General features: G+C 51.7%; 1 protein-coding gene across 1 annotated transcript in view; it reads right to left on the bottom strand.

Annotated features, from left to right (window-relative positions):
• Positions 1–392: 392 nt before the first annotated feature.
• GPC6 (glypican 6) overlaps positions 393–13,625 on the bottom strand; it is a gene marked incomplete at both ends in the record, with an annotated part of 97,367 nt that continues 84,134 nt past the window's right edge. Inside the window, 2 exons of the mRNA XM_010087493.1 lie at positions 393–523; positions 5,000–5,165. Of these exons, the coding sequence (XP_010085795.1) occupies positions 393–523; positions 5,000–5,165 (297 nt within the window). The remainder of the gene's footprint in view (positions 524–4,999; positions 5,166–13,625) is intronic.

Genomic DNA, 13,625 nt, shown 5'->3' with positions numbered 1-13,625 from the left:
AGGCAGGTTAGAGCAGCTGCCTTCTGTCACTAGGATCTATGGACTTTGTGTAAAAGCCTCAGCTCAGCGAAAATACTTCAGGGCTCGTCAGACACAGAGCCACCTGACAGCAAATGGCAGCACGCCTCCCACAGCCACGGCATGTGCAGTGCCACCGTGTGTGTCTGTACATAAAGGAGGCTGGCTGGATGTGGCAGAGAGGAATATTTGGAAACACTTGAGAAGGTTTTTGCCCGTGTAAGACGGGTGGTTTCCTATCACAGAAAAGCGGGCATTTGAACTCTTTCATCCTTCATGTCCTTTAGTTCAGCTGAATAGTGCACACAAAACCCATTTGGCCCTGGCACTTACACACGGCGTGTGCTCCGCCAGGCCCAGGCACACGCTCTTACCTTGGCTGTGATGGAATCTTTGTTTTCTTGCAAGTTAGAAATAGCTTCAGCAATCCTCATGTGAATGGTCCCTATTACAGTGTCTACGTTGTATGGTCCATCAATCCGATCAGCCACCACGATCAGGGAATCTAGTAAAACAAGACAGAGACATCTCTCGTCAGACTCTGCACAAACCAAGTTAAAGATCACGCCCATGCTGGGTGGGATAAGCTGTCCACCCCTTGGCAGACTGCTGGGAGACAGCTCTCCATTTTCACTACTGCTCAAGTGCATGATTATTTTCCTCTGGCAAGGGACAGCTGTCCGTCGCAGCACATAAGTAAAGCCACCCCCAGTGGCAGAGGAACAGAGATCACTTCCTCCAAGTGGTAAATGCAACCTGTATTCACACAAAGTGACCAACATCATCTGGGATGCTTCAGAAAGTAAAAATGGAAAATTGGTGCAGAAATATTAAGTAATGCATAGCAATACTTGTCCCTAACCCTCCTAACGCCTTGCATGTCTTCAGCAGAGCACAGCAGCCAGCAGGCAGTGGGAGAATTGGGGTCAACAAAGCGTCAAAGGTACCGGACATGGGCAATAGATTCTGTGGCAGTGAAGGAGTGAGAAAAGGAAGTAATTCTTCTCACCATCACCTCTGGAAGGACAACGCGTGACCAGCCAGGGAAATATCAGGCTACAGAGGCAGAGAAGCAGACCAAAATGCCCACAACTAAACTGGTAAATAGGCCAGGGAGTGACTGAAGGGTGCCTCCTGCTCTCTGCTCCTCTGATCTTGGAAAGCTCTAATGTCCAAGTGCTCCTGCCTGGATGGCTGCTCTAGGACTGTGTTTGGCTTACAAAAAAATTACCAACCTCTGCCTACCTCCAGAGGTGATTCTCAACACCCCAGCTGGGTTTGAAGCAAGGACAGCCTCTATGCTTGCAGGGCTTGGGGCACCGGGGAATGCCACCGCAGGGGAAAGCTGACAGCCTTGGTGCCCAGCGAGATTTAAATAGGATCTCAGTGCAGGGCCAAAACTGGGTTTGGACATCTGAAATGGGATCTTAACTAGGTCTGACTTTGCCAGTCAAAAATTCTAATTCTGAAAGTCACTGCTATGCTGCTGCTGCCTCAGTTTCCTACCACCTGTGCTTAAGCAGCCCAGAGGCCAGGCCATGCATGAGCTTCTTCGGCACTTAGGGACTTGGTGTTCAGTTACATGTGACCTCCGATGGTTGCAGTGTGGTCCGTGTCCCCCAGGGAAAACCAGAAACCTCCTGGCAGGAGAAAGGATCTGTCAGACTGCTGGGGTGGCCGGCACTGATCTGAAACAGAAAGTGCTTCATGTTCCAGTGGCCTCACCACATGGAAGAAAACAAGCACGATGGCTTCGTGTCAGTTCTTCTCTACACAAAGAGGGTCACATCCCAGTGTCTAGGTTGGAGATCTCTACCATTCGTAAATGGAGTTATTCATTGGCAGTGATTAATTCTTCTGTCCTAAATCCTGATACCTCACCCATCAGCCTGGCAGGAGACTGTCACAGCAGATGGTGTGATGTTGCAGAAAAGCTTATTCAGCGTGAGTTTGTACTGCCAACGTTATTCATGAGCAACAAAACCACCAGTTGAGTTACACCGGAGGTTCAACAGCGTATCTGTGAAACATGTCCTTCAACCTACACTGTCCCACGGTGTGTATGTGTCCCCTGTGATTACTCTTTAAAGGACTGACACTTTGGGCCACACAACACATTTCCTGCAAGCAGCAATCCAGCCAGCTGGGGCACAACCACAGACCACTGCCATTCCAAACCTGCTAGCAAAGCGTTCAGTCCCTGGCCTGGGCAAGCCAGCAGGATGCAGCAGAAAGACCCCAGATGACTTCCATGAGGCCTAGGTGAGGTTTGTGCAGAAACACTAGGTCCACGGGGGACACCGTGTGTTAATAACCAAGGTCTGATCCTGAGCCCGCTGTTGTAAATTTAACAGCACGCTCAGCCCTCGCAAGTCCGTTCTCTCTGCTGTTTCATGGTTGATGCTCAGACCCTGGCAGCTCTCAGAGAATGACCAAGCTGGGCAAAGACTAGATGAGGGACAGCACAAATCCACAGAGGATACCACGCTGTGCCCACAGGGCTGACAGTCCCAAAGCAGATCCAGCCTGTGGGGAGCAACGGCAACAGTCAAAGCACTGGGAGGGCTCTAACCTCAGCCAGTCTGCAGCACGGATCACAAAATACTCTTTGCTCAGGTCTATCATATAGCATTTAACAATATACAAAGTCACAGCTGGGAAACATTATGGATTTATTTTCAGCACTTAAAAAAAAGAAAAAAGGTTCTGCTGGTTAGCCTGAGCGAGAACAGAAACAAGGGCCACAGTTTCCAAGTTAACGTGCTCTTTTCCTACAACACAGTCCTATGGCAGTGCTGATTTCTAATGCTAAACATGCCATACAAGGGGGTAATGTTTTTTTGTATTCTGGGAAATAACATCTCCTGCAACATTAAAGAGCTTGCAGTTTAACTTTGCTGCCATGCAGGGGCTGTGGTGTCATCTCAAGACTGTATTTTGCAGACAATTTTAGCTTGCAGAGGCAGTAAGGTTGAGATGCAGACATTTAAATCAAAGGCTGCACCCCCAAATTAGTGATAAATTATGTTTGAATCACTTACTATAAAAATCTCCCTTTAATTTGACCTGCCCTAATTTGTCAAATTGGAAGAGTAACTCTGTGTTTAAACAAAATCCTCTCCTGCTAAATAGAAAGGCCTGGAGAAGGGTGAAGAATGGACAATGCCAGTGAACTGCCACCTTTGAATCTATGTCTAGCTGCAGTCCTTGATTAAATTGTGACCTCTGAGACCGAAATGTGCAACTGCAGTTTGAGAGAAGCTCCAATCTCCTCCTGGCCATCACTCCTTGACAGTGTCTCTTGAGGAAGAGGAAGCCAGAATAAGTCAAAATGCACTCAGATTTTTCTTCCTGTCAATCACGGAGAGCTGTATGTTGACCTTTCAGGAGACGGGCAGTCATCCTGCCAGGAGAGCAGTGACAGGTGACAGTTGACTTGCTCTGGTCGGAAAGGCCAAAGCGCCATCAAAGTCCTGCTGTAAACCCTCGGGGAAGGGAGTGCTCCTCCACCTCTTTCGCAGCAGCCTCCTAGGTCACTCTCATGGGGAGCGCTTCCAATTAGCTGCGGTAAGCTGCCACTTGGTTTGTTAGCCCCCAGAGTGCGGCGGGCAGCCAGCCAACACACCTCACTGAGCAAGTGTGCCGGCTTCCACGTGCAGCGGTTCGATATTTATTTTGCAATGTCCCTTGAGAGGCAGATGACACTCCTTGAGCTTCAGTGGGGTTGTAACTGTTAACCCCACACACATCAACCTTGAGCCCGCCTGCTGGGCTGCAGCTGGCTAGCGAGCTGGCTGTCCTGCTGGCCATGCAGCGGCTGCCAAGGCAAAGGAAAAGGCCAAGCATAAAGCTCATCTCCTCTGGCGCCTGCCTTTGGTGAGCCCAGACAAACATCAAGGCTCTCCCAGGTCTCAGATCACTCCAGGTCTAAAAGTACAACCTGGGAGAGAACGAGGAGCTTGCTGGGTGATGCTCTGGGGGCACAGCAGGAGTGAGATCTTTACCACTGCAAAAAACCTCCCCTGATGGAGTGCAGCTGGGGAGAGGACATGTGCTGTGACACAAAGACACCGTTTCTAAACACAGACCCTCACCAGCCTCAAACCATGTCCATCAGCTCCACAAGCCACTCTCAGCGGTAGTTCACATTTAAACCAGCAGCCACAAGCTCTGGAAAAACAGCTGAGTGACACCTGAGGTCTGCTTAAAAGAGATGCCTGGGTCTGATCAGGCAATGCAGGATTTCCTGTCGAAACGTCCGGTTGAAGTTCTCCAGCCTGCATTGCACAGGAGATCAGACCACACCATCACAGCAATATTTCTGGCGTTAAACTCAAAAAATGGCCACCTTTATACACATACAAGCCACTTTAAAATATCCATCATCTTAGCTGAGTGACAAAACAAGAACGAAATTAGCTCTTTTCTTACTTAAAATACACTTCCCATTCCTGGTGATGCCTGCAACTTCCCCCTCCCCATGTATTTCTTTAAGACAGTTTAGAAGGATGTGATTCTGATCCCTTTGCTCTCCACCCATGGAAACAGTTTATGGCTTCATGTCTCTAGACTACCTCCCAAGAAGGGCAGCACGGGCTCCTCCTGTGCTGTCACAAGAGCTCTGGGCTGGATGAGGAGGCTGCTCTGACAGTGTACAGGTGGCAGGATCTGTCTCTAAGCTTCAACACTTGGGAGGGAAGGAAAAATTACTTGAATGCAAAGTGTGGACAATCCCAAATGACCACAGGCAAGATGAAAACTCTTTAAGCCCTTGTTAGCCAAACCAGCAGTGTCCTCTCTAACAGTATTAACGCCCAGAAAAATGTCCTGCAATAGCTTCTAGGCATCAGATCACAGACAGAGAAACTGTAGTGTAAAAGAGCCTCCGACAGTCCTTTCTTCACTCGCCAAACACTGCCTCAGAGGGTTCAAAAGGTGCCGTGAGAGGCAGCTGTGCTGCAGCAGAGGCAGGCCATCTTACCCATCAGGTACTTCCACTCGGTGCTCAGGTCCGCTTGGTTGGCCAGGCAGCCCTTCACGACGTTCAGGCAGTAGTTGTTGCATGGCTTCACGCTGGCCATGCCCTGGCAGTGTGGGCAGTATGTCAGCTTCATGATGGCGCGAGTGCACTCCTGGCTGAGAGACACCTGTGGGAGAGAGAGGGGAGTCAGGCACGCAGGCTGGTCAGGGGGGCACGTGAGAAAATTCCCCCCTTCCCTGGGGTGCAGGAGCTTGGTGCGATCTGAAAGGCAGCAGGGCTCCCTTGGGGATGTGACCCTGGGAAAGCCACTTCCCCTCGCACTGCCTCTCCTTCCCCCCACCCTTCCTTAGGTGTCACCCCTGTCGCAGGGACAGGACCTCTGAGGCAGCTGCTGGTCCCTTGGGCTGTGCTTGAACCCAGGGTTCTGGGAAAAACCTGTATGTGAGACCTTCCAGCCAGGTCTGCTGGCCACAAGGACAGCCGGGGCTGTCCACCAGCTGTAACTGTGACCCCGACACATGGTGCACGTGTGCCCCTGGAGCCTCTGCAATCAGTGCCACCACTGTGTCCTTTCTGCAGGAAGGGTTTGTTGTCCCTGCCCGGCAGATGCAGATGTCCCACCACAAACTGCATCTCCGGCTTCCCGGGGGGATGCACAGCAGGGGCCTGGGCATGGAAAGTTCTCAGCTGGCATCTTTGGAAAGGAGAGTGATGTTGGGGGAAGACGTGAACAATTCAAAAAATACAGGCAACTGAGAGCACTCGACATGGGGAAGTGATTGCTCTCTGGAAGCACGTCAGGAGCTGCAGGCAGCCAGTGAAGGGGGACAACGCGCACCTTGCCAGCGGCTCACAGGCACTGCACGTGCAGCTGGTGCTGTGCAGAGGTGACTCAGGAGGTGGCTTTGCCACCTTTAATTAAAGCACCCTGGTCCCATAAGCGCAAAGCCGGTGCAGATGCTGAGCCCAGAGAGCAGGGCTGCAGCCTCTGCAGCACATCAAAGCCCCCCCCGGACCGTCAGCCATGGGTCAGTGTCCCCCTCTGACTGCCGCGGGCAAGGGGCTGTCAGTGCAAGCTGAGGGATGAATAACAACCTGACAGAGCTCAGGGCTCCCCTGTCTTATTGATAAAGTGTCTTTTCCTTTGTGGTCTTTTTCCATCTTTGCTCAGATCAATTTGCAATTCCCTTGTCATTCTTTTAAAACCATTTTAAAAAATAAACGTAAGTGCCTGCATGCAAGTCTCCCTTGGTCCCAGGTACTCGGCACTCACAAGGAGCCCAAAGCAGGAAAAGAGATGGAAGGGGCAAATCCTGACATGAAAAAATCCCTGCTGCAATGCTGAGAACTGACCCAACCTTCTTATTACTTGTGAACAATACTTTGAACATGGTCTTTTAAGTTTCTCCTGGGGCACTCCAGAAAGATTCAGTTCTGAGGTACCCTTAGGAGAGTGTGAACAAGCTGAGCCCATTATCAGCGGTTGAGAGAAAACCCCTAAGCTTCCCTCCCCTGAAAGTGCCTGCGCAGCAGCACCTCACTTCCAGTCAGCCTTGAAAATAGATGCTGGATGGTGCTGGGTCTTCATCAGGCAGCAATGCATTAAAATAACCTCGTGAGAACCTTCTTCAGGACCAAGATAAAAATTTATAGGTCTCAGAGAGCGAACCCAAATGGAGAGTGCTTCCCTGCCTCAGCAGCCAGAACAAGCCCTGAGACGCCCGTGGATAAACACTGAGCTCCACCGCAGCCGGAGGGGCTGAGCCTTGCAGGGAACAATATACACAGCAAGGCTTTGCTCTGCTTCCTCGTCAAGCTTTCTGCCTCCTCTCTGGGAGAACTCCAGCAGACAGAGCCCGGCTCCTGGCTGCCATACGGCTCTGCCGCCAGGAGATGGAGGCTTTGTCCCGCTGCACCGCGCCGTGCAGCACGCTCCATCCCTGGGAGATGCCAGCAGAGGCTCCACCGACTCCTGCATCAGTGATCTGAGAGGGGAAGCAACAAAGCAGAGGGACAGGCAAACAAAAGAATAGTTTGTTTTTCACCTCAGGGTTTAAACAACCAGGACTGAACAGTAACTGAAAAGACACCAGATAAGAGCATGCCGAACACTAACACAGGCTGTAGCTGAAGACCTTCTGAAACCAGAGCACTTCCACAGGAACCAGGAGATGCAGCCAGGAAAGGAGCTGCGACCTCTCCTTCCCCAGACACGGCACTCATGAACATGAATTCTATGGTGAAGCTCACACCAGAGCATGCAACCCGTGTAAGCAAACAGGTCCTGAACACAACTTTGTCTCCGTGTTTTACCGGCATGCCCTTTCATGACTTGGCCGAGCTTATCCAGCTGTGGATGTGGAGCACTGCAACCTCACACAGCACGAACCGGGCTGCAAACATCCTGGGTCCTGCAGCACAAATGAGTCATGTAGCTGGGTCCTGAAACTTGGGACTTCCCACAGCAGTGAGGAGAACCAGGAGCAGCCGGATGGTTTGCCTGCACCCACACACACCCGTGGCTGTGCTGCACAGCCTTCTGGAGTGCAGGGAGCTGAACTGCTTTGGCTGGAAAGCGGGAGAGCAGGAAACATCCCTGGAGCGGTGCGGGCCAGCCACCCAGCGGTAGAGAGGACAGCCACCAGCAGCTAGAGAACAAAGCTATTTGGTACCCTGCCAGAGCCCGCAGGGGACAGGGAGAGAGGCAAGCGACAGATCTTGGCTCAGAAAAGTATCTCCAATGTGCTTAGCTTTGAAGAATGGTATAAACCCTGCAACTGTACTGAAGCTACCCAGGTGACCACAGCGAGCCCGTGTTTAAATGAAGCTTCTGACAGGCCCAGTGGGCATTTCACAAGGATTTCTGCTTGCAGAATTTATCCTGGCCTCTGCATTCATTTTTGCACGTCTTTTTCTGAGAAAACAGAAAGGACAGGCACAGCACTCCCTCACCCACCAGAGAGCAATCGCGCAGGGCCACCCGTGCCTGCACCCTGCAGAGCTGCGGCAGAGGAGTGGCGGTGGGGCCCTCCTCCTCCGTGCCCACCTACTCCATCTGGCCCCTGGCACAACTGGCGAGTGCGGGCAGCTGCCAAGGCTCCCCGTGATGCAGACAGCTGCCTGCCGTCCTGCAGCCCACCTCCCTCCGACCTCTCCATGGCTCCAGCCAGCCAGAGCTGCCTGTCTCCAGCTACACCGCCTGCATCCCACCGCCAGTGCCCGCGGAGCAGCCGCTGCCGCCTGTGCAGCTCTTGCGGGCTGTTGCCACCTGCCTCGGGACAGCGGGTGCAGGCAGAGCACGGGGTGACAATGGCCCTTGAGGTTCAGGCTCAGCCCCTGAGGAGCTAGGGGGAACAACCTGCTTTTGCACCTCAGCAAGGATCATTCCTGGATGTCAGAGAGGAGCTGTGTGTACCGCCAGCCTGTCACTCTCACCAGGTGGCTTTGTCTCCTGGAGGACAGTGGCATGCCAGGTGGCACGGGGACCCTGTGGCACCCAGGTGGGGTGGCACCCCTGTCCCAGAGCCTCTCCTCTGAAGACAAGCAGGTGACACATCCACCGCCAGCTGTTGATCCACTGAATCTGACAGGTGCCAAGTGTTCAACTTAATCTGCTGGCAGAAAAGACAAGTGTTGAGGTTTGCAGGTGGCAGAGGCCAGGCTCCACTCCCTCTCCCCAGAGAAGGACTCAGGCCTCTCCCGCTGGCAGCAGCACTCCTTCACAGGCAGGCTGCAGAGGAGAACCCAGAACAGAGGGATGAGAGGGCAGGAAGAGGAATTTTGGAGAGTATTTTCTGCATGTTTGGCTTGGCCAGAGCTCAGTTCCTCATTGTTCCACCCAGCCCATGGATTTCTGCTCCACACAGGGCAGAGGAGAGCAGGGGCTTGGGGCTCCGAGAGCCCCTCCCGGCCCTGACCCTGCGCCGTCCCTTTGGGGAACTGGCAGCGTGCTAAGGGACAGGGCGCTTCAAACATCTCTTAGTCTTTGTGGATTAGTTTGCTGAAGTAAACTTACAGGGCTTTTTCAGGTATCCTGTATCCACGCAGGGGAAGCTCAGCCCCTCCTAACTAGGGCTGGGATTCCCCCGTATGAATCCAGCAACGCAGCCAGGGGAGCGCTGCAGCTCTCCTGCCCGTGCCCCTCTCGGGTGCAGCCAGCTCCGGCGCAGCACTGGGGAGAGGAGCTGCTCAGGCTGGAGCTGTGGGACCATGCAGCCTCCATGGCAGCTCGTGAATCAGCTTCTCCAGGGTGGTAAAGTTGAGATCAACTCCCACCTGCATTGTGGGACCATGCAGCCTCCATGGCAGCTCATGAATCAGCTTCTCCAGGGTGGTAAAGTCGAGATCAATCCCCACCTGCACATCAAGACATCTTCACTTCCTTGTTCTGCTTTCACCCTTCAACCTTTATAAAGCCCCGAAACATCACGACCTACCCCTGCCCAAGGGCCCAGACCTGATGGAGAGCCCCTCCGGCTCTCCAGTGCAGATGGGCAATAGCTGATAGACCCATGAGCACGTCCTCTATTCATCACAGGTAGCCTGAAAGCAGGAGCACGCAAACTCCTGCAGAAAGATGAGAGCTAACATCATCTCTTCATTTTTAAATGATCTGGCACAGCACGCAGACGGTACATGACAGTAATTGATTAAGTACCACCAACCTGGCCCAGCCTGTGGCGGCCTCTCCTTTAAGGAGACACGGTTCTCCTTCAACTTCAGTGGTACCTACAGTCCTTTCTTAGCTCAGTGACCTGGAAACTGCATTAAGATGTCAAAAGAACACACACAATACACTGGAGAAGCCATTTCCCAAGGATTGGAAAAAATACTGATTACTGAGAGATCTGGCTTAGAGCCAGAGCACTCCTCAGTTCAGTTATCAGAGGTACAAATAAATCCGCCATCCAAAGTTAAAATCCACATACTCTGTTCTGATCCCAGTGACATCAGTGGGTACAGTCCCTTGAAATGCAAGCCCACTGATGAAGTGATAAGGAAAAAAATATTATTTTCTCAAATATACTCAAAACAGGATAAATCAGTATTGAGCAATAAATAATTTTAATTAATACTTCTTTACAGCTGGGGATACAGTAGCTGATTCGAGTAGCATGAGGTAGTGCCACAGGGACAGGTGGCTGCCTCATAAAAAGCCCTGTCCCACTGTAAGCGCTGACATTTCAAGAAGCTTGTCCTAAGGTATTATCCCACAACCATGGCCTGTGGCAAGAGCCGAGCTCTGTGCTTTTCCATGGCTACTTCCCAAAGCCCGGTGTGCCCACGCTCTGTTGATGGAGCCACCAGACCAGATGTGAGTTGCTGGAGGCAGGCGCTTTGCAAAAGATCTTTGCAGAGTCTTTTATATTATGTCTCAGACAGGTCCGGAGCTCGCTTGCAGCTTTGCATGGCTCGTGGCACAGCCGCTCGATGTGACCGCTGAGCTGGGGCTTGCCGTGCAACTGTTGAGCACCAGCATCTGCACAGCAGCCAGCAGAGAATGAGCACGTGTGGAGATAATACGACAGAAAATCGAGAACATGTAATTCTCAGCATTCAGAGTGGCATTTGTTTCCCTCATTTTTCCTCCTCCTGAGCAATGTTTAAATCAATTACAGTAAAATTAATGACTTTCGCAAGCAATTTGCTGAGAGTATGGGCTGGGGGATTAGTCGCTAGCTGGGTTCCTTGTCACCCCCCAGCCTATTTAGAAAACATTCAGTGTGAAAGGCTTCTCACAAAAATAAAGCTCCTGCCTTGTATTTTATTAATATGCTTTCCAAGCAGACAATCACAGAAACACAGGAGGCTCCGAGATAACAAGCAGTCACCTACTCTGTCTTGTTGCATTGAGACACATCCAAGGAGAACTAAGTTATCCTCCATATTACCAAAAACACAACTTCAGAACAGTTATAAACTTTCTGAAACGAAGACATGGGGAGGCAAAACTACTTGTAGAAAAGGGAATCACTCTCTGCACCCCTGCACAGAGACTCGAAGGGCTGAAGGCACCTGCATACAGACAGTTCCTGGGACAGCCAGGGCTTTAGTCTCTGCAGGACACACAGCAGCAGGGCAGCGCTCTGGTCAAAATGGGCTAGATTTTTCCAGAACACAGGAAAAAACCTTCTTGTCCTTCCTCTGTGCCTTTAAAGAAGAAATTGAACTTGTGATTTGCATGTTCAAGCCAAGTTAGCCATCTCTGCACAGGTACACACGCTCACATATAACAAAAACACGTTTTATAGAGCCACGGGACACTTCCCTCTCAGCCCCACCATTATCTGCTCTTTCTCCCACTAAAGCCCTTACCCAGATTTTATGCTGATTTTCCAAACAGCACCCACTGACCTGTAGACCTCTTTTCAGCGTAAGGTTTGGTGCAAGTCACAAGGGATGCGGAAGAGGGGTGCAAAATTCCTCCTGGCCTGACCCCAACCTCTCTGAATCTACAACAGTGGGAGGTTTTCTACCCTTCTGAAATGGGATCTCATTTGGCAGGTCACACAGAAGAACAGAGAGGTGCAAAGAAGAGATGTGTTTTCTGCCATTATCCTAATGCCTATTGCTTGGAAAATATTCAAGAGCCTCTGAAACACCCCAGGAGATATCAGGGCACAGAAAGGACCACAGAAGTGATGAGATGAGTCTCCTACATTACTGAGTTTTCACAGGTGCTCTGTCTCTTCTAGCATTTCTTTATCCAAGCCAATTATCTCCTGAAAAGGTGGCTGGAAAGACCAAAGACCAAAGTGTGAGATGCAGAGAGGAAGGCTCTGGGGAGCAGTGACCAGAGGCATTAGTGCCGGGACAAGCTCCGTACCCCACGTCCAGGAGTTACAGGGTGTTTTTGATCAAGGAACGATCCTCCCACCTTTTCCCAGCTTCCTGAGCATTGGAGAAAGGTTGAGCTTTAGGAAGCCACAGGCATCTGGAAAATCGTTTTCACAGTGGCAGTACCAAGCCGCTCCCACAGCAGCACGGTGTGCGGCTCTCGGGCACAGCACGCCTGGCTCCAGCAGGCCACCAGTGCGGGGTGAGCCCGGCTCTGCTCCTCCCGCAGCCAGTGCAGGGCTCCTCCTGTGCCCATCGGGAGGTGGCCAGCTCCTTTGGCACCCAGAACCTCCAGCCAAGCTGCAGATGCTGCTTTTGAAGTGCTGGATTCAAACAAGGAAACAAAAAAAACCAGAACCGCCCCCCACCCCCCCTATACTTTCTCCTTTTGAAGCCTGGCTTAAAAGCAAATGAGAACCTGCAGCCTAGCTGAAATGTGATGGGACCCCTTGGACTTCAGGGGCCTTTAAGTACATCTGAAAGGCATTTAACACCAATAAAATAAGCTGAACTCTTGCTGGTGTTTTTCCTACCCCCCTCTCCCCCTGCACATACACCCCCAGGCTGCTGGGAACCATCTGTGCCTTGCTTCCCCAGGGGAACCAGGGTTAGGTAGAGGGCAGAGATTTGGGGATGGAGAAAGAGGTCTGAGTGAAAAATACAGGCTGCTGGAAGTGCTGTCAACCCCCGAGGTATATTTTTCCAGGTAGAAGGACTTACTGTCTGAATAGCCATTCTAACCTCCGGAAGCAGCAGTTAAAACCAGCAACATCAGGCAACTTAGGTTTCTGAACCAGCAGATGCTCTGAAGCCAGCAGACAGCCGGCAGCTTTCTAGAGGCAGAGGTCTGAGTGAAAAATACAGGCTGCTGGAAGTGCTGTCAACCCCCGAGGTATATTTTTCCAGGTAGAAGGACTTACTGTCTGAATAGCCATTCTAACCTCCGGAAGCAGCAGTTAAAACCAGCAACATCAGGCAACTTAGGTTTCTGACCCAGCAGATGCTCTGAAGCCAGCAGACAGCCGGCAGCTTTCTAGAGGCAGGCACGTGTGCTGGGCAGCTCCAGGCAGAACACACCCACAGCTGGAGACCTCCACAGGGTCGGGGGCTGAACACAGCTACACGGGTGGCTGCAGCCAAGGCATTCCTAGCACCCCGCTTACCTTCTTATGCATATTTTAAAGGCAGGTGATAGAAGTAAGGGAAGTTATCCCTCCCAGCTGTGAAAAACCTATTCTGGGACAGTGTTTAAGAGAAAAGAGGTCAGCTCTTCAATCACAGATCAGGCTGTGTGCCCTGGGAAAATCAGGCGGGTGTTCAGAGCCACTCCAATTACCCCAAATCCCTCAGTTGGAATTGTACAGTTGGGATAAAGTTGTCAGGATGAAGAACAGCAGCTACAAAAAGAGGCCAAGCAGGGGAGGGGATCCTGCCAGCCTGGCAGTGAGGAGCACTGCTGAGCTGCCCACGGGATGAGTGGCAGCCCAGGAGCAGGCTCAGAAAGCCAGCCTTGCCCTTTTTTTCACAATAAGACGGGCACCAGGAGGATAGGTTTGTGTTTCACCAGGGAGCTGGCCAGCTCCGCCATCGGGGCTAGCTGCAATGTGGCAACCTCATGTCGGGAAACATTTCATTTTTACAGTCTCCCCACAGAAGGACCCTCAAATACTATGACCAAAAAAGCAAGGCTTTGCTGTTCTTTGCATCTTCACATGTGCAAGCTGGAGCTCAGGGCCACGGCTGCTCTGTGCACTGGGCTGCAGGCGGCGAAACGAGTGGGAGCTGCAAG

This window comes from Pterocles gutturalis, unplaced genomic scaffold (assembly GCF_000699245.1).
Source record: "Pterocles gutturalis isolate BGI_N339 unplaced genomic scaffold, ASM69924v1 scaffold12776, whole genome shotgun sequence".
In the NCBI taxonomy this organism is placed as follows: Eukaryota; Metazoa; Chordata; class Aves; order Pterocliformes; family Pteroclidae; genus Pterocles; species Pterocles gutturalis.
This window is presented reverse-complemented; position numbering and strand designations above follow the sequence as displayed.